The sequence below is a fragment of the Liolophura sinensis genome, chromosome 12 (assembly GCF_032854445.1).
Source record: "Liolophura sinensis isolate JHLJ2023 chromosome 12, CUHK_Ljap_v2, whole genome shotgun sequence".
Taxonomy (NCBI): Eukaryota; Metazoa; Mollusca; class Polyplacophora; order Chitonida; family Chitonidae; genus Liolophura; species Liolophura sinensis.
In genome coordinates this window covers 21,428,920-21,448,889 of record NC_088306.1, presented here as the reverse complement: position 1 = coordinate 21,448,889, position 19,970 = coordinate 21,428,920, and the positions used below count along the sequence as shown (strand labels likewise).

The 19,970-nt window shown below is 37.0% G+C and overlaps 1 protein-coding gene across 4 annotated transcripts in view; it reads left to right on the top strand.

Annotated features, from left to right (window-relative positions):
* LOC135478991 (beta-arrestin-1-like) overlaps positions 1–10,346 on the top strand; it is a 70,457-nt gene extending 60,111 nt beyond the window's left edge. For 2 of the 4 annotated variants that reach the window (XM_064758692.1, XM_064758690.1), the window contains 6 exons: positions 999–1,083; positions 4,021–4,093; positions 7,475–7,621; positions 7,981–8,067; positions 8,756–8,896; positions 9,390–10,346. In XM_064758692.1, coding sequence (XP_064614762.1) covers positions 999–1,083; positions 4,021–4,093; positions 7,475–7,621; positions 7,981–8,067; positions 8,756–8,896; positions 9,390–9,489 — 633 coding nt within the window. In that variant the 3' untranslated portion in view covers positions 9,490–10,346. Of the gene's footprint in view, positions 1–998; positions 1,084–3,471; positions 3,545–4,020; positions 4,094–7,474; positions 7,622–7,980; positions 8,068–8,755; positions 8,897–9,389 lie in introns of all 4 variants that reach the window. The other 2 variants (XM_064758693.1, XM_064758691.1) reach the window with 1 other exon arrangement.
* The last annotated feature ends 9,624 nt before the right edge of the window (positions 10,347–19,970 follow it).

Sequence of the window (19,970 nt, the reverse complement as noted above, 5' to 3'; positions counted from 1 at the left end):
GGAATGATCTTGATGTGGTGAGGTATGACCACTCCAGACCACAGGGTACACAGGGTACAGGTTCAACCCATTGAAAACACCATGTGTTCCACCAATATGGCTTGTATCTGTATGTCGCACACATATGGCATGTTGCTAACTTGCCAAAAGTCGGTGGTTTGCTTCAAGGCACTCTGTTTCCCTCCACCTATGAAATTAAATTCCATCACATATGCAAGAAATTCTATAGTATGGCTGTAAATAGCAATGAAATAAAATAAATAGTGTACTGACCTAAAATTTCACACCCGAAAGTGCAATTTTAGAGGCAAATAAAGGATTACTTTTGGTGTTGAAACAAATTTCCAGTGCGATTCTTGATAAACAGAACGTGAAAAGAGGTCTTGCATGGCCTAGTAGTTAGCACAGTGACCCATGAACCTCTCACCAGTTTGATCAGTTAGAGTTCAAGCTTTTACTGGCTTCCTCTGGGGTCATACATGGAAAGGTTTTCCTGTGACCTGTGGATAGTCATGGGTATCCCTTGGGCCCTGCCCAGTTTCCTCCCATCTTGATCTTGATTGAGTGGTGTTTTACACCGTACTCAAGAATATTTCACTTATACGACGGCGGCCAGCATTATGGTGGGTGGAAAACCGTGCAGAGCCCGGGGGAAACCCACGACCATTCCGCAGGTTGCTGACAGACCTTCCCACGTATGGCCGGAGAGGAAGCCAGCATGAGCTGGACTTGAACTCACAGCGACTGCATTGGTGAGAGACTCCTGGGTCATTACGCTGCGCTAGCGCTTTAACCGACTGAGCCACGGAGGCCCCAGTTTCCTCCCACAAATCAAATAAATATATGCATAAACAGAGAGTGGGTTTCCGGTTTTCTCACACCGTAATGCTGGCTGCCGTTGCATAAGTGAAATATTCTTGAGTATGGCGTAAAACATAAATCAATCAAAGAGAGAAATAAACAAACATATACATAGATGTATATTTGTTGTGATTCAGAAATATTACCATGGAGAAAGTATTGCTGTTAATGTACTGGTTGATAACAACACGAACAAAACAGTGAAGAAAGTGAAAATCTCAGGTAAGTCTCGAACTTTTTGTAACATTTTGGGTAGATTTGAGGGGTTATGTATAGTGATGTGGCCTGCTGAAATATTGTGATTGCTGACAGTTAATATGAAAACTCTTTTTGCAGCGATATCAGTTGGATAGCTAGTTGTGGAAGATTTCTGTTGTATGGGACTATAGTATTTCTATTGTATGGGACTATGATGTTTTCTGTTGTATGGGGCTAAAGAATTTTCAAATTTTAAATCGATATATATATATATATATGGTGAATTTCCCAGCTAAATTATGTAATGGTTTCCTTGATTTGTTGCATTTGTCTCCATTTTGAACAGATAGAAAATTAACTTTCTTCATACTTCAGTTAGTTTGTCATGGTTCTAGCAAATAGTGCTTGAATACTTAAAGTTTGATACACATTGACAGTTTTATCCATAAGATTAAGGAAACACAAATGGGAAAGTTTGTCATTAACTTGCCAAAGGCTGACTGTTTGATCTGGGTTTTCTCCACTCACAAAACCACTTGCCATCAGATGAGAGAAAATTCTTCAATATGGCATTGAACACCAGTGGAATAAAAGTGTGAAAAGTGTTTGTGCGTAGATTTCTGTTACATGAATATGTCCTAAGTTTGATTAATTTCATTTCAGATTTTTTTCTTTTAGAATAATGGATATTTCCGGGGATTTTTCTCAGAGCTTTTTGTGTTTTTGCATCTTTCCAATATTTTTTTCTGGTCAGAAGAGCTGTATTTAAAGATGATTGTTACATACTGCTGTGCTTTGTGTTACTGCACAGTTTTTTGCAATTGGATGGTAAGTTTGGTGAAATGCAGGGTGCCTGTGAATGGTCCAACATGGGCTTCACAAAAATATCTTATGCTTCAAACCTTGTGTCAGTTTATCTGGTTTCCTCCACTAATAGGCTCGATCTGAACTATTGTTGAGTATAGCAGAAAACCTCTATGAATATCAAATAGATAAATAAGCTTTTGTATTGGAGTGTAACCGGAGAATTTGCAAGTCATAGGAATGTACCATTTTATAATTATTTCGCAACACAAATGCAAGATTCTCGAGTTGTATCGGATTGATATCCGTTATGCTTTATTACTCAGTATGATAGGAAATCATCAGTTTCAGATAAACCGATGATAGAATTTTTTTTAGTTTCCACATCTAGACTCATCTAAAGCCTTTAGTCATTATTAAAATATTTGATTGAATGATTAACGCCACTTTTTTTTTTTTTTTTGAACGATTAAAATTTTTTGTAGGTACTGGTATTGTATTATTTGGATGCAGTGAATTTTCCACTATGCCTGGCATGGCATAGTTGAACGGCATACCTTAAAATTTGCCTATAATTGATGTGATAGTGCAAAAGAACATCTCTGAGTTGTTCTAGCATTGTAGTCCCAACATAAAACTGGCCGTCGTTGTGTATATTGAAATGTACTTGAGTACAGCGTGAAACACCAATCAAATAAATTTTAGCATTGTAGCTTTAATAGGAACTATGTATAGGCCTGCTGTGTAAAGTTGCCATGTTGCACTTAAATATTTTAAAGGAATAAGATAATTATGAACAGAGGGACTAATCACTGAGAGGCTGTAACAGTTCTGAACTACAAGTTCAACATTTAGGGGATATAAACTAGTAAGTTGACAAAAGAAAAAAAGATAAATACAATACATTTTACAAAGAGACATTATGTGCATGTGGTTGTCATGACGACGCCATGCCTATGGTGTTAGTCACATGGTTGTGTCCTGCACATAATGCTAAATGCGCTTTGGAAAATAGGGCCCTGAAGAAAATGTTTGAGTTAGGACTACCAGGCCGAAAGTAGCTGAAGAGTAAATTTTTACATATGGGAATTTTACTTCAACCTAATTATTTATTTATGAAATAGCTGTTATATATCTGACAAGGATGAGTACTCCATTATTCCCAGTGGGAAAGCTTTTTTTAACAGTCTCTCTTCAGTTTTGGAAAATCATGGGCTTAAGTTTTTTTGTTCCACTCAAATTTTAGCATGGCTTTGCTACACTTCAATTTTTTTTTAGAAGGGAATTCATTTGATAGGCAAAAACTTGTAGAAGCAATGGGAGATGCGTCAAATTTCTTAATTCCCTTAACATATGCATTTCAATGAAATGTAGATGTATACATCTTAATTTCAAAATAAAAAATGGTTCAAATTGTGGGAATTTTGGCTGTGTGGTTTTGCACAATTAACAATTGAAGGATGTAAACTAAACTTTTTTTCAGGAGATCTAGTTTGTTATAGGTTGATTCTGGATTCTTTCTGATGAATTCTTGTTTTATTCTTCAATTTTTTAACTGCGCCAAGTCAAAGTTGCCTGACTGAACTATTTATTTGGCATGGGTTTCAGTGGCCCAGCACGCAGACATCGTTCTCTTCACACGAACTTCGTACAGCTGTGCCGTGGCTGACATGGAGAGCGCGTAAGTGCTGGCCGACACCCCCAACATGTCTCACACCTTCACCCTTCATCATTGGTTTTTGTTGCGTAGATATGTTTACAGGAATTTGGGAATTCTGTGCTGATGACTCGATAAGTTGCATGTCGATGTAGACAAAAAACCTTTTTTTTTTTTTTTTTACAAACTATCTTGAGTTGCGATCCTTCAGAAGTCAAATATGCTATTAAAATCGTTTGCATGAAATGATCATTACATTAAATGTGTTAAAATGGGAAACTTTTCTTCTAATTCATCACGTCGACAGGTCAGTTGATCATGTAACCAGCTATGGAACTCCCAGAATCCTCATTCAATACAGGCACTCCCATTGGTCAGAAACCAGCACTGTTCCACATCATCTCAACCTTGTTTTCATTGGCTGAGAATGCTCACTTCCTTTTTTTTCTTTTGAATAGTGACTTTTGATTGGTCTGTCTGTGTTTTTCTTTCCTGTACAGTGCGGCAGTTTGCTGATATTTGTTTGTTCTCCACCGCTCAGTACAAGTGCACAGTGGCTGATTTGGAAAGAGAGTAAGTCTTGTTTCATGTGAATGTTTATGGACAGCCAATTGTTTGCATTTTGTCCTGTTTTGGTAGCTCTGGGCTGTTTATAAGACAATGACTGCCATACATGTTGATCATCCAGTAGATTTATTTATATTACAAAAACACAAATCCATTGTTTTCTTAAGTTTTAAGCATGGAACAAAGTAACATCATACCACAGTTGAAGTTACGAAACCTGGTGAAGCTTATACTAACATTAGTCGGACTGTTAGAGTTCTCAAATTACACTGTATTTAAAAAAATATATAAATTAAAAAAAAAATGGAATATTTGGAAAATGGGGCACACAAGCCCTCTAGAAAGGGAAGCAACAGATGTGCCTTCAGCCCACTTGAATAACAATTGGGTACCATTGATTTGAGTATAAAAAAGGCAAGTGATCATGGGTAATCTTAGCTGGGTACAGGACACTACTGTTCCATGAGTTACAAGATTTCTTCCCTTTTTAGATGGCTGTCAGGCCCGCGTAAGCCATAGTCAGATGTTTGTCTCATACTGATCATGATATATGCTGTTAAAAAAAAAAAATACTCAGCAGCTAAAGAAAAATGGTGTTAAGGTAGCTCACTGTATTTAATTATTTTTTGAAATTGTGAAGTGATGAAACATTTGTTTTGAGAACAGATAATATGGAATTTAAAAAAGGGGGGAGGGGGAGGTGCTTCACTGAATTATTTTTTCTGTGTATGGAGCATTTAAAATAACTCCATATTTGTCCTTTTACTCTTCTATGAAATACACAACTGTACTACATATCACTCTGATATACATATAAATTGTGCTTCATGTCGAATACTAAGAATTGTGTTAAAATTTGCAACATGAGATTTACTGCATTGTCAGTAAAAAATTGCAGACGCGCAAATTGCGAGATGCAAAAATCAGCGCTGAAGCTGTAGATTTGATGATGTAGGCATATATACATGTATATACGTTTCGCTCATTTCACTTAGTGACATCATTTACATATAAGAAATAAAGTAAATTTTCAGGTGTCATTTTAAGAATGTCAGTTTAGTTTCGAACCTTAGCGAGGAGATTTTTCATAAACCTGTTAGTCTTGAGTTTTTTATTTTTGATTTTGATTTTCAGTGACTTTTTTGTTGTTGAGTGTTTCTGTGACTTTGGTGTGAATGTTTGCACGTTGCACATACATGTAAACTCTTGCATGTGATGTCGTCTTCCATTTTATTGCTTTTTGACCTTCAGACACTCACTGACACAATTCTGCAAAGTCTGTATTCTTTTGTGATCTTCCTGGCTTAATAATTATAATATTCAAACAAATGGACAAGTGCATTTTCTCCCATTGCAGATAGATTTCTAGAAAATGTATGGGATGAAAAGTCAAACACAGTGTGCTGCTAAATTGCAAAGCCTTGTATCATTTTGGGGGACTAATTAGTTGGTAGAGCTTTTCTATGCCTATTTAATATTTTGTATATTCCAATGCAGTTGCTGTGAGTTCAAGTTCAGCTCATGCTGGCTTTCTCTCCAGCCAAAAGGGGAAAGGTATGCCAGCAACCTGCGAATGGTCATGGGTTTCCCCCTGGGCTCTGCCCGGTTTCTTTCCACCATAATGCTGGCCGTGGTCGTATAAGTGAAATGTTCTTGAGTACGGCGTAAAATACTAATCAAATAAAAAAATAAATAATTTTATTTACCTTACCTATTGAAAATTTGAAAACATTTTTAGAAAGCTTGAGATTAATTAATTAATTAATTATTATTAATCATCAACATGGAGTCTAATTAGAAGTACATGAATGTGATTGGTCTGTTGTGTAATTTTGAAGTTTTTTGCTTTGTTTCTTCTGATGACATTCGTTCTGTAGTTAATTGTAAAGAATGGATGTCAGGTGAGTTTATATCCGTATGAATAATAAACATTTGATATTGTCATCGGATCATGGCCTTAATTGAATTGGAATTAAACCTGTTGTTCTCAAATGTCTATCTTCTATACACAAATGGATATTAATAGGCATATAAAAAGAAGTAATTAGGGGAAAACAACATTGGTTCTTGTACGTGCTGTCTCATTTAGGAACTAATGTCAGTTCATGGACTTGTTTGTTGTTGCTGAGTTTCAATTAAAAGTTGTGGGAGGTATTTCCAAAGAATTCAGTGGCTATAGCATCTGTAAACTTACCAATGATTTTGAATTGTTCAGTCATGAAAACGCACACATGGTCAGAGTGTTAAAATTTTTTTTGAAAGTGCGAGTCAAAATATGTTGTTTCAAAGAACTGGTTTTCGACTTTAATATACAAGATGTTCAAGCTTTATTGTGGCCGACCTTTGACTAACTGTTGCAAGAGGTACTCCCTGAGAATCTATTAGCTGTAGCAATTATTAAGTAACCAGTGATTTTGAAATGTTGACATGAATTTACACACATGGTCAGGTTGTTAAAAATTCATTGTTCAGTGTTCAAGCTTAAAGTGAAGTGTGCTAAAATAATATGCTTTCGGTAAAGGACTACAAATTTTCATTGTACACCCAAAGTTTTATGGGTGTGGTCTGAGTTGCTTGCTCCAGACTATGTCTAATTTTCTGTGACCAAAACATCTGTCCATTGTCAAATAAACAAAATATTATTCATGTATGTCATAAATCATTAATCAGATAAAAAAAAAGATAAATAATTTCCCGCTTAATGAATTACAATTTATTTATTTTTATGTATTTATTGAGGAATTTTTGGCGTCCGAGCTGAAAAAGTAGGATTCAATCTTCTAGCTTTTAGACATACTGTATTTCACCTCAAGTTAAGCATTTTTGAAGTGACATGTTTGATTTGGTTCTGATTGATTCATCCACCTTATATGGCCACTTAAGAATTTTTTGTGAAGTTTGATTAATGTCAGAAAAATCAAATGTATCATTTCAAGGACTTTCTGTGCTTCTGAAATTGTATTTTTGCATACAAGCTCTTAATTGGTGAAATGCAGTAATATGAGGTCAGTTGCACAGTACACTCTTTAATGTTACCAACACAAAACTGACATGACAAGATCATGCCTACATCGCTTGCCACCATGGTAATTACGTGGACATAATGCAAAGAGTGCTTCCTGCAAGCAGACAGTGACCTTCAGGGCAAAGATCAGATGACCTTCTGTCTGAAAGGTCTTTAACACTTATCAGATAGATATTTGTGTTGTGCATATATATTGTCCTAGTCAGCCTAATATCGATGATTTAGAATTATTATCAAGAGTGCAACCCCATCATAGCGGCCCAAATGGTTTGTGAGAATTAGCAAGGTTGCATTACCCCCAACTCTCTGTTCAGTCATTTTGCAGAATCAACATTGTGACCTTTTCTACCTTTTTTCCCTAGAGATGGGTTTCCTATTCAACCCAGCCAGACAGGCTTCTGTAAAGTGTTTCACTTGACGCCACTCCTAGCCAACAATCGTGACAAGCGCGGACTGGCGCTTGATGGTAAACTGAAGCACGAGGACACCAACTTAGCGTCATCCACCATGTAAGTGAGAAAGTGTTGACCATCGTTCCGTGATATCTGTTCGGAAAAATCGAAACCATAAATACCCTTTCAGAACCGTTAATGCTCTAAACTTTTCATTCAACAATTCCATAAAGTGAACCTAGAAAAGAAAAAAAAAAACAAAAATAAGAAACTTGAATATGATTGTATTACCTTTACACAGCTGCACTGTTTACACCAACAGGTTTGTATGATACCAAAAAAAAAAAAAAAATGGATTGTCCAAACAAATTACGATCTGTCTAAGGACATTTCCCAACAACACAGTCTCTTATCAGACCTGACAAGAATTAAATCTCACTTCAACCAGTCATTGTGTACTTGTTTTCTTATTTTAGTGTGAGTGACCCAAGCCAGAAGGAGAATCTAGGTATTGTCGTGTCATACAAGGTCAAGGTCAGATTGATCCTAGGCTTTGGATCAGGGTAAGAAATTATCAAGGAAAAGGTTTCATGGTCATTTAGGAAACTTCTGTCAGAAATATATAACATAATTTCAGAGAAAAAAATTTAATTTGTGATATTAGCTGCAGATTGATGGTGTGGAGTAAAGATTGCGACTTATTCTGAATTTAAAAACATGGTTTGTACCAATAACATAGGAGAGAATTAGCATATAGTCATTCCGTAAGACGGATTCGAAGTTAGAGACCATGTGATCTCCTTAGTAAACGGCATGGGTGAAGAAAACGGTCCTCCCAGTGTTATTGCAGAGGAAAATGCCTATTTTTTAATGGCTGACAGCGATCTTGTATCTCTTGGATTTGTATAATTTTCAGCTTTCCAGATAGTCTCAGTATTTCTACAGAGCTTTCGCGATGTTATTTTCTACAACTGTGAGGTCATGTGACCTCCAACTTCCGATCCGTCTTACAGAATCCAGCCGTGAATCCAGCCATTTCACCAATAAATATTACTGTAACTGAGCAAACTTCGCATTAGGGATTCATAAATACCCTCAGTCTTATGCCTCCTTGTGTGATATTTTTAAAACCTTATGCAGGACAGTAATTCTTGAGTATGGTGATGAACAAGAGCTCAATAAATAAAAAAGTACCCACAAAGAACAGTAGTTGCTTGAGGTAGCCCTGTGTTGTCACTGTTGTTGTTGTAGCGACTTGGCAGTAGAACTGCCCTTCACCCTAACACACCCCAAGCCGCCAGAGACGCCCCCTCCCTCGCGCTCGGCAAGCATTGCTCCCACAGAGGGTGGGGATGCACCCCTGGATGCCAATCTCATTCAGCTGGACACCAAGTAAGTCTTAGAAGATGTCTCTGTTCCAAATGGTAAGCCTCTCCAGCTTTAAGAGATACGTGAAACTTTTGATTTTTATGTCTTAATTTGGCATTTATGATGTTTATGAAGCTTCTCAGCTTTCTTCTTAAGGTGGTAAAAATGGCTTTAAACTACAGTTTTCCTACGTCTTAAGTGCTTAGCCCAGAAATTAAGTAGCCTGCAGTGAAAAGCTGTCAGAACAGTTTAATTCCAGCATCCCGCATTCACAGTAAGCTCATCAATGGGAACATTTCCACTTTTGGACCAGTGACGGAAAACGTGCACAAATATTTTCTTAGTATCTCTAAAACCTGCGCTATAAAGCTCCTTTTCACTTATCCTTTATTACTGTATTGAAAGCCAGACAGGAAATCTGGCAGAGTCCCTCTCCTCCTCTGTCATTTAATCTCAAATACTAGTGTCAAACACCATGTGCTGGAGATTTTAAAGTATGCTTTTTATTTTGTTTCAGTGGAGAACCAACATACGGAGATCGAGATGACGATTTCATTTTTGAAGATTTTGCTCGACTGCGTTTGAAAGGTCACGAAGGCGATGACACAGAGGCTTAGCTCATTGAAAACCCTTAGGAAAGATCAATGTAAAGGTTATGACAATAGGAGACCTGAGCAAAAGCACGTAGATTACAACCCTTAATACCAAAGTCGAGATTTGATTGGATGGAACGTGTGCAGGCCCCGCCCTGTTGCGCAAGCACAATGCATCAATGACGGATTAGAGATAGAGAAGTTCACACATACCCCAATGAAGCAAAGGAAGAAGAAAACAGATTATGTCTAGCCATGGTTTTTACTATGTTAACTGACTGTCGGTGTTGTGTTAACACATTGTTCATATGATGATCATGCTGTGATGATCAAAATATTAAATAATGGTTGCATTTTTTTTCGTAGGTGCCTAATTTTGAAACCTCATGGGTGTAAATAATGTTGTGAACTTCATAGGTGTGTTGTACATCAAGTATAGACAGCCAAGAATCACCCGTTAAGTTGACTTTGTTCCAAGAATTGTTTACTCCATTCAGTTGTGGTCAAACAGTTGTTTTCGTTTACAGCTTGAATGCCCAATGCGTTGTTCACTCAATTATGGCTGCTCTCTTAAACAGCTGTTCACACTTCAGCTTACTAGTTCTAAAGAAAATTGCTGTGTAAATTGCTGGGTAATTATACCTTGTTTTATTGTTTTGTTCTATTTTTTCCGGACATGGTAGTAGTATGAATATTTAATGTTGTAAATGCTGAAAGAGAAAAAGTAATTGTCAATTTTGACACCAGTTCATCTTCACCAAGCCAACATCAAAATTAAATTTTTTTGAAACTCCAGTTATCAACAAAGCTTACTGACCAGAAACCAGTAATTCGTTATTTGTGTTCTGTTGATAAAAAAAAAAAAAAAAAAAAAATAACCGAACAAATGTTTAGTATGTGTAATTGCATCCTGAATATCAGACATGTAGATTCTAGATTTTCATTTGTGTATTATAAGAATTGGTTGATGGTGAAGATTTGGGTCAAATTTATTCCGTTGATCTTGCTTCAAGGTGACGATTGCCTGATGGGTTGAGTCTATAGACAGATAAATACATAACATGGCAGTATTAGCCTCAGGCTTGTTCTTTGCACTTGTTTTTGGTTTTTTTTTTTTTATACTATGTTGTTTTTTTTTTTTTTTTGTGAAAACTTTTTTTTTATATAGTCCACCAAAGTGTATGTTTAATTTATTGACATTTAATGCATTTGAATGGATGGCACGTCTTGCCTTTTATACTCTCTTCCCCTACAAACGCTGTCTTACCCAGCCCCATACCCCAGCCTCTGTCCTTTGTAGTTTGTTATCCTGTGCTCTAGCTAAGGGACATAACTCAGTAGTCTGAATTTAAGATCATTCACACGGAGTTACCCCCCCCCCCCAGATGTGTCTATGATAAATATGCCTCTATAATGTATTGTTGTATGAACACAGTTGAGACCAATGATCTGACAGAAAAAAATGTTATGTTGTTATACTAATTCAGTACTCTGACATTTATCATAACAGTTGTATAGTAAAGTTGTTCTTGAATATGTTGTATTGATATTATAAATTATGGTCACTTTGTGTCATTTTTTTTCTTCCCAAACACCTTTTATTTATCTCTTGTGTAACATGTATTTGTTTTATGAATTTTAATGTCATTTTTTTTTTTTTTTTTTTTTTAAACTGATCATGTGTGAGGATGTACAGAAAGGGGAGATAACCACTGCAGGACGGTCCAGTAATCACTTATATGGGCTTAACATGTAGAAAAAATATAGTGTGAAAAGGCCAGGTCTTCGGCCTTTCAGGGGAGTTTGGAGTTTGAAGTCCTCTTGTATCCTGTTACTTGTGGAAAGGAGCAATGTTATACACTTACTAAATATATAACTGTTTTGTTTTTAAATCCCCAAGAAACTAAAACAAGCTCATAGGAAAAAAAAATTGAAACCCATTATTAAAAGCCTTTTCTGCTACAAACATGATGGCATATCTAGGTTCTTGTGCGTGTAGTATGTACTGGCAGTTTTCCATGACTCCACTCAACAAGACTACCATGGGCTAAGTTGATTTTTGCTATCATGGCAACATGTGTGGTATCAAGTATTACAGAGGAACTCTCTATGAGGGGAGGTAAAATTGCTGTATTCAGTAAGTTTCTCGGACATGTCTGAAATCTTATATATGTAAGTAATCTAGACATGTTCAAAAAAGTTTGTTTTGGCAAATGTCAACGTTTCAGGCAGATAGTTTGTATATGTATTTATGCAAATCAGATGGGTTAAATGTCAATCTGGAGGAATGTTGTGTGAAAATGGCTTGATGGTCTTCTTTTTTAAACTATCGATGCATTTGCTTTGCTGGTGGAAATACTCATTGTCAATATAATGGGTGACCATTTTAACTATTGTGTCCATCCTGTCTCAGTTTAGAGCGACGGTTTCTTACATTACATTCAGTCAGCTGTGACCTCTTGTTCTCGAGGCCTGGGTATCCATATCTGATATTCAGTCCTTGATCTAGCAAAAAAGGAGATTTTCGAACTTCACATTTTTCAGTGAATTTCTTCAGAAAATTTCATTTTAAAACTGAAATTAACTTTGCTCTTTTCTTAATGCAATCAGTTTTAAGAAGGAAAAAGGGGCCTAATGTTCTTTTATTGCTTCATGCATTCTGTTGCTTTGTAAGTCTGCAGTTTTGTGTGTTTGTATATATGTGTATAGCTGGTCAGATAGAGCTGTGCTATTTACCTTTACGTGTGTAGCCATGTTGGCTAGAGTTTGTCATAAAAACATGCATTATTTTAGGTTAATTGTAGATGACCCCTGTGAAGGTGTACTGTTTTGTTTTTATCGCAGGGAGTGAAGATGTAGGTGGGTAATACATTGTAGGGATCATAAGATAATTTATTATTTTGTTGTATAATAAACCCATATATCCTTATCAAATGTTAATATACTTTGTTACTACTTGGATACAAGTACATGTACTTGTATGTTTAAGAGATAGTCTCAGAAACTAGCCTAAAAAAAACAAAGCCATATTGATTCCAGTCAAATCACATCATGAATTAAGCACTCATCTCAAGTGTTACTGATCTGATGCAAGCTTTATCAGCCAATCATATTTCCTGTTGCAAGTGAGTATGAGGTCTGCTCTTTATAAGACTGTTATTCCAGTGAAGGAGAATATTGGCAGTTAGTGTGTATTGGAATAAAATCCTCTACTTTGATGTTTTGAAAATAAGTGATGTAAATTTCGCTCTGATGAAATGACTCCAATCAGTCTGATAGCTTTGGTGATGTTATTCAAGGTGTGGATGTTGGAAGATCATTGCTTCCATGTGCTGTCAGTCAATTAATGTGATCAATTAATGTTACTAATTAGCCCCAAATGGATAAGAAATAATAATTAATCTAAGGCAAAATAGAGCATGGTTATATAGGGTTAAATGCCAATCAGAATTGTACCCCTACTGACTGAGTTACTCCCCTTGAGTAACAGACTTGTAGTTTTACAGTCCGAAAAAGAAAAGGGAGAAAAATAAAAAAAACTTGGTACATGCAAACCAGCACATTTACATGGTCAGCAAAAATGACCAGATCTGATCGATGACTGGCAAGAAAGAAATGAAATTGTTTTTCCCATTTTCTTGCCAAAAAGAGTAATTTTGGTGGAGAGTTGGGAATGATTGTAGTATATAAATTTTCCTTAATTTTATTTCTGTGCCTGTGTTAGTGTCTAGTGTACTATATTCTAGTCATAATAAGCCTGGTAGATAGAAGACTGCACCAGTAAGCAAGCCTGTCTGTAAAACCTTACACCTGCTGGGCTGTGTGTAACCGGGGAAGAATTTTTATTCGAGATTGTAATACAACTTTCTGTGAGCTTTAAAAAAAAAAATTTTAAATTAGTGTGAATTTATCTTGTCTTTTATTTGTATGTCCCACATTTTCCAGCCTGTGTAGACCATAATTCAGATGTTAAGGTCTTGTGGAACTTAGTTTTACAGTTAATTTCTGGTATTCTTGTAGTGAAAATAAGATGTGGGAAGGAAAAACTTGATTATCTGTGTGTGCTCAAAATCACTGAGTTATCCCCAAAACGTACAAATTGTTCTGAGCTTAAATATTTTTTGTGAAATCGATCAATGCTTTTAAAAGGAAGATGTATGCGGACATTTTGAAGAAGCTATTATTAACTGAATCTGCTCAAACTGTTGAGAAATTCGCCTAAATGAAGTATATTTTCTTGTGATAATATATATCTCAACTCCTCAACCAAGGCAGAAGTTCAGATCACTTGGAAGAATGTAAAGCACAAAGAAATCCATCCAATAAATGTTCTTTTCAAAAACTGAAATTGTCAAACTTGTCAAAGATTTTGCTCTCCTTAACTTTGACTACAGAGCTTGGCTTGGCCAAAGCTTTCAAAAAGAGGAGGATTTGTTTAGCTGGGGTGTGATGTGACCGTTCTGACAATTGTAGTGATGTAGCATGCATCGCCAGCATTTTGCAATGGAACGGAGTAATAACTTTTAACTTACACTTGACCTTTTGACCTTGAAAACCTATTGTTGCACAATTACATCAGCTTTCTGTGTACACAAAAAAAGAAAGAAAGAAAAAAAAAAAAACCACCATGTGATGTTGTGTACAGTAATATGAAAAGAAGACAAGAACTTGGTGTTACCAAGGTCACTGATACGAAGGTTTGCTAATTAGCAGTATACGTCAGGTCATAAAACTCATTTATGCAGTTATTCAACTGTTCTACCTGTAGAAATGGATACTCTGTTAACGTCGGATATTAAAAACAAATGGATAAATAAATGATAGTGTGGTACATGTTTTACAAGTTTACGATACCCAGTGCCGGTATTTTGGTCATGTATTCAATTTTTATGAAGAATTTATAATATTGTGCGAATTCAGAGAGTGAGGCCATAAATAGTGCATAACAATAATTGTATCTCCTCTATATTTAAGCAGTTTGTGTTTCCTGCACTGGCTGCAGACTTGATACAATAAGTTATCTGGAGTTTTGATTGAAAGTTATTTCTGTATCTAGCATCCAAGTTTTAAACCTTTCACATTGAGATGTATTCTTCCGTTTTATCCAACAGATTTAACATTTTTTTAACATTAACAAGGAGTTAATGCGCAAGTCATCAGCGGTGATGCTGAAAAATGACTTCATTAAATTACCGGTAACATAAATGAGTGTATACCTATTATTGATGTGACACAAATAATATAGTTAATAAATCTTTGCCGAGACAAACCTATTAATTATGACTTTGTGATCTAGTGTAACGATTACAACATTGTGAACGCGATATGATATGTCACAAAAAAATAGCCTCGATCTGTAGCCAGTTGACAGTCGTATGTCGACAAAACTAGATGGTGTACTTTGTGAAATCTTGGTTTTCCTGTAAAATGTACTTCTGCAGATGAATGTATTTCCATGTTTTCAGATATAAAATAATATTGTTGAAATACAGGATTTGGTTTTTGAGTGCTTCAGTGAATTTTTTTTTCTGCTGTGCCCTTTATGGATTAAATCGCAACATCACAAAATGGAAGACAAAGAACGTACAAAGATAGCCAATTCCAGCACGCTGAGTAACAATTCTAAGGTACAATGTATGTACAGAATGATTAATGAATTATCTCCTGCATGACCCAACCTGGGATTGAACCAAGGTCTCTTATGATTTATTCATTTCATTGGTGCTTTATGCTGTACTCAAGAATGTTTCACTTATACAACCGCAGCCAGCAATTATGGTGGGAGGAAACTAGGCAGAGCCCGGAGGAAACCCCTGACCATCCACAGGTTGTTGCCAAACCTTCCCACGTACAGCCGGAGAGGAAGCCAGCATGAGTGGTTGGTGTTAAACAAGAATATTTCGCTTACGCAGCATATGATGGTGGTTAGATTTATGGACAGGGTGAAAGTGGAGTGCCTGAAGCATTCTCCAAATAGCGCATGTGTCGCTCCCCACCTTCGCTTTACATGACTGCCACCATTAACAAAGTTTGTACAGAAATCTTGAACAATGCCAAGGTCGCTGCATGGGGTCACCATGACGAGCCTGAAGTGATGCCAGAAAACACAAAAACTCAAATCTTTCTTTCTCATAATTGTAATAATACTGAATATACACACACATTCTCTTTTATCTACATCACCTGAAATAATTTTATTGATGAATGCTGATTAAATAGTTCCATGCAAGGATACCAGTAGTGAGGCAAAGGCTAAACAAGTCTACACCGAACAGGTTCCAAAGCTCAAACTTGTCCACAAGTGATGTAAAGCGAGTGTACACAGGGTGTGGCACATGTGCTGTAAGGAATATGTGCCTGAAGTAGACAACTTACCTTGGCCAGGTGCCTTGCAAACCTCTCTTACGATTAACTGTTGTTGCTAAACTGGTCATCAAGAAATTTTCACAGTCAGATTTAAGAGTTGAGAAAACCTGGGTAAACCAAGCTTTTGGCAAGTTACCGACAAACTTTTTTCTGTGCCACGCAGAGATAGGCAGACCATATTGTTGGGAGACTGCGTGAACAGCCCTGCACAAGTGCCGCTGACCTCAACCTCAGGGGTGCAATCAGTACTGATACACTTTTGCATATTCTCTCCACCACATCAAATCTACATATTTCAGTCATTTATTTGATTAATATTTAACAGGTTGAGAATTTTTCCACAATTATAACAGCAGTCACAACATTGGGTGGAGGAAACCAGCTTACCCAGAGAATTTGCTACACTGACCTACTCCAGGTAGCTGAAAAACAACAAAACTTCAAACTGAAGCCAAATCAGCCAAAACTGGATTTGAACCTGTGATAGACTGCAGGCCACAGCTATAACAATTGGACAGAAACAGTCAGTCAGAACCCTCACTCCACTGACTGAGGAAAAAATCAAAACCGGGACAAAAGCATGTGTATGACATGTAAAGTTTAATTGGCCGATTCTCAGTGCTCAGACAGCATGATTCGTATGATACACTCTGATACAAAGCTTGTACCGAGTAGGATTAAAAAGCTGATATGAGGGAGAAGAACTATAGCACATAGGGATAGGTGGTTAGAAGAAACAGTCCATGATGGTATTTACACAACTTACATGTACAAGATTAGCCTTTTGTACAGCGTGTTAATTTACAATATCTATCGACTCAGGCTATGTGTTTTCACCCTTTCTGCCCAGAATTCACAAACAATTCATTTAGTTCTTAGGGCAAAAAATATTTTAAAAGACTGGTGCATCACTTCATCAAGCTGAGCAGTCCTCTGGTAGTAACACTATACTAGTACAATCTGTCATCTGAGCCGGTTGCTAAGTTTTACTATTAAACACAAAGCATTACCCGCCAGACAGCTTTCTTCCATAATTTATTAATTTATTTGATTGGTGTCCTACGCCGTACTCAAGAATATTTCACTTATACGACGGCGACCAGCTTTATGGTGGCAGGAAACTGGGCATAGTTAGGTGGAAACCCACGGCCATCTGCAGGTTTCTAGCAGACTGCTTTCTTCCATAATGCAGGCAGTATGCGGGTCAACACCCAAACTGTAAAATGCTGTAGCTCAAGACAAATTTTAATCTGCAGAATTTACCGAGTACGGCGTTCAGTGCGTAGGTGTATATATACTTGATTGGTGTTCTATCATACTTCGTACACCCTGAAACTACTGTACTCGTTCAGGTCACCAAAAACACTCCTGACTCAAAGCTGCAGCTGAATCAAGGGGAAGCTGAGTTTACACTTCACAACCTCAGTGGTAAACCGGCTAGTGGATTTAGGGCAGAAGGGTGCTCAGCTGGTGAGGGCCCCTGGGATCTACTCCACAAAGCGAGTTTTCACTTTAAGTCAAAGATTCTAAAACGTCTATACATCCAACAACACATGGAACAAGAAGATCAAATTCTGATGTTTTTGTCTGAACATAAATACTAGTAAAACATTTCTAATTTTTAATACAACACTTCAAAAATTCCATTTAAAATTTTAATTTAAATAAACTGGCTTTGTGGAATCTGGCCTCGTTGCATTGTATGGTAAATCATGAAGTGAAAATAGATAATCCAACATCAAGATGAAATATTTCCTCCACATTTTGGTACATCCTGAAATGCTGCGAAAACTACACATTACCTGGATAGTACTTAAGCTGGGACCAGAAAATGAATTTTCTTTTTGGCATAACAAAAAGAAACATGGCATTTGCAAAATACTTGAGAAAACTAAGAAAGAGTATTGGGATATTGCTATAAAATGGCAGAATTTTTGTAGTCTGTAGGTCAAATGTTGGCTCTGAGACTGTGGGTCAAATGTGGGCTCTGAGTCTGTAGGTCAAATGTGGGCTCTTAGTCTGTGAGTCAAATTTTGGGCTCTGAGTCTGTGGGTCAAATTTCAGGCTCTGAGTCTGTGGAGCAAATGTGGGCTCTGAGACTGTGGGTCAAATGTGGGCTCTTAGTAAGTCAAGCATGGTTTAAAAACAGGAGATCAGCTTTTCTTTGTAGATAGCACAGACAATGTGAATTTGTGCTTGCCATCACAGATGACAACAGTGATTCTCTATAAGCTTGACAATTGGTCAGATCATAACGAGTAAACCAGGATCTGCCACTGGTCCACGTTAACACTTCATACCTACTGAACATTTCACCTGTCCCTAACCATCTATGCCTATGGCATACAGTTCCACCTAAACAGAGCATCTGTAAAGGCAAAGAAATGTCCTAAAATAGTTCATGTAATGCTGAAACTTCCATTTCTTCAGTAGGAGATCCTCACATGCTACATTTTTTTTGAACTTATAGGTGAAATTTTAATGACCCATGATTTATGATTCCAGCAATCATACAGAACCAACACTGATTTCCCGACAGCAGAGACAAGAGATCACACCTTAGGGCTGTCACTTCAGGTTAAACAGCTACTCTCTTTAACTTAACTTAAATGAGTTAACTTTAGAGTTAGTCAAAATAGGAAGAGGTCTGTATAAATAGGATGTCACATGAGCCAGGGATCTGTCTTAATAGGCTGTCACATGAGCCAGGGGTCTGTCTAAATAGGCTGTCACATGAGCCAGGGGTCTGTCTAAATAGGCTGTCATATGAGCCAGGGGGTTGTCTAAATAGGCAGTCAAGTGAGCCAGGGGTCTGTCTAAATAGGCTGTCACATGAGCCAGGGGTCTGTCTAAATAGGCTGTCACATGAGCCAGGGGTCTGTCTAAATAGGCTGTCACATGAGCCCTGTGTAAGAAAAAAGGCAATACACAGAGGACCGATGTTAGCATATAGACAGAATAGAGATGTCACCATGGCAACATAGAGACAGAACAGATATGCTTCCATGGCAATATATAGACAGAGGAGAGATGTCATCATGACAACATACAGACAAGACAAAATATCCCATCATGACAACCTATAGACAGAGGAGAGATGTCATCATGACAACAACCAGACAGAGGAGAGAGGTCATGACAACATACACTATATAGACAGAGGCGAGATGTCATCATGGCAACATACAGACAAGAGAAAATATGCCATCATGACAACCTACAGACAGAGGAGAGATGTCATCATGTCAACATTTAGATAGAAGAGATATGTCACCATGGCAACATATAGACAGAAGAGACATGTCGTCGTGGCAAATGCTATGGCAGTTGCAACAAGCTTGTAAGACAGGCCTACTGAAGGTAGCAATATAGACTCAGTTTCATGGCGGTATGGGACGTTCTCAAACGCTGGTGTTCAGAACTTGGAAATCATAAAAGCAAGATCTCAATAGAGGCATTTCATTGGCCTATTCCAGAAAACCACTTTCTGATGTCAAAATATATAACCTTTGAACAATGTTTATTTTTTGGCACTGGAGGCTGAGATTTTCACACATTTATCTTAAAACAATATATAGGAGATGGTCAAACTTTGATGTACCAGGAGCACAATCCCACAAAGACATTTCTGACTTTAATCAGTCAAACTTTAATACACTGTTTTAGTTTTAGAAATTGAAATTTTCACACATTTGTCTTAAAGGGATAGAGAATCAATGCTGACTGGCTGGCAGTGGAGATAGGATTCCTGGGTTAAATCTTTCAGCCGTGGTCATGCTTGAATAAATGTACCATACCTAAAATTCAGCTCAGGCAAGACATAGCCCAGCCTTGCATTTCTCTCACACCAGATATTATTATAACACTTGTCGGGTGGTAAAAATTTTCATTTACAAGCCTTGAAACTAAGCGCTAAAATTATATTTCAAATTTTGAACCCAAATCAAAACTGGCTTTGTGGAATAGGAACCTCGGCCCAAAAATAAGCTATAAAATAGTATTTCAAATTTTGATTTAAGTCGGAATTGGCTTTGTGGAATTGGCCATACGCAAGGAAACTTATCATCACTTAATGAGATAGTAAGAATGGCAGTCGGTCCTTCTAATGCCATCAGCCTCTATTGGGATTTAGTTCAACT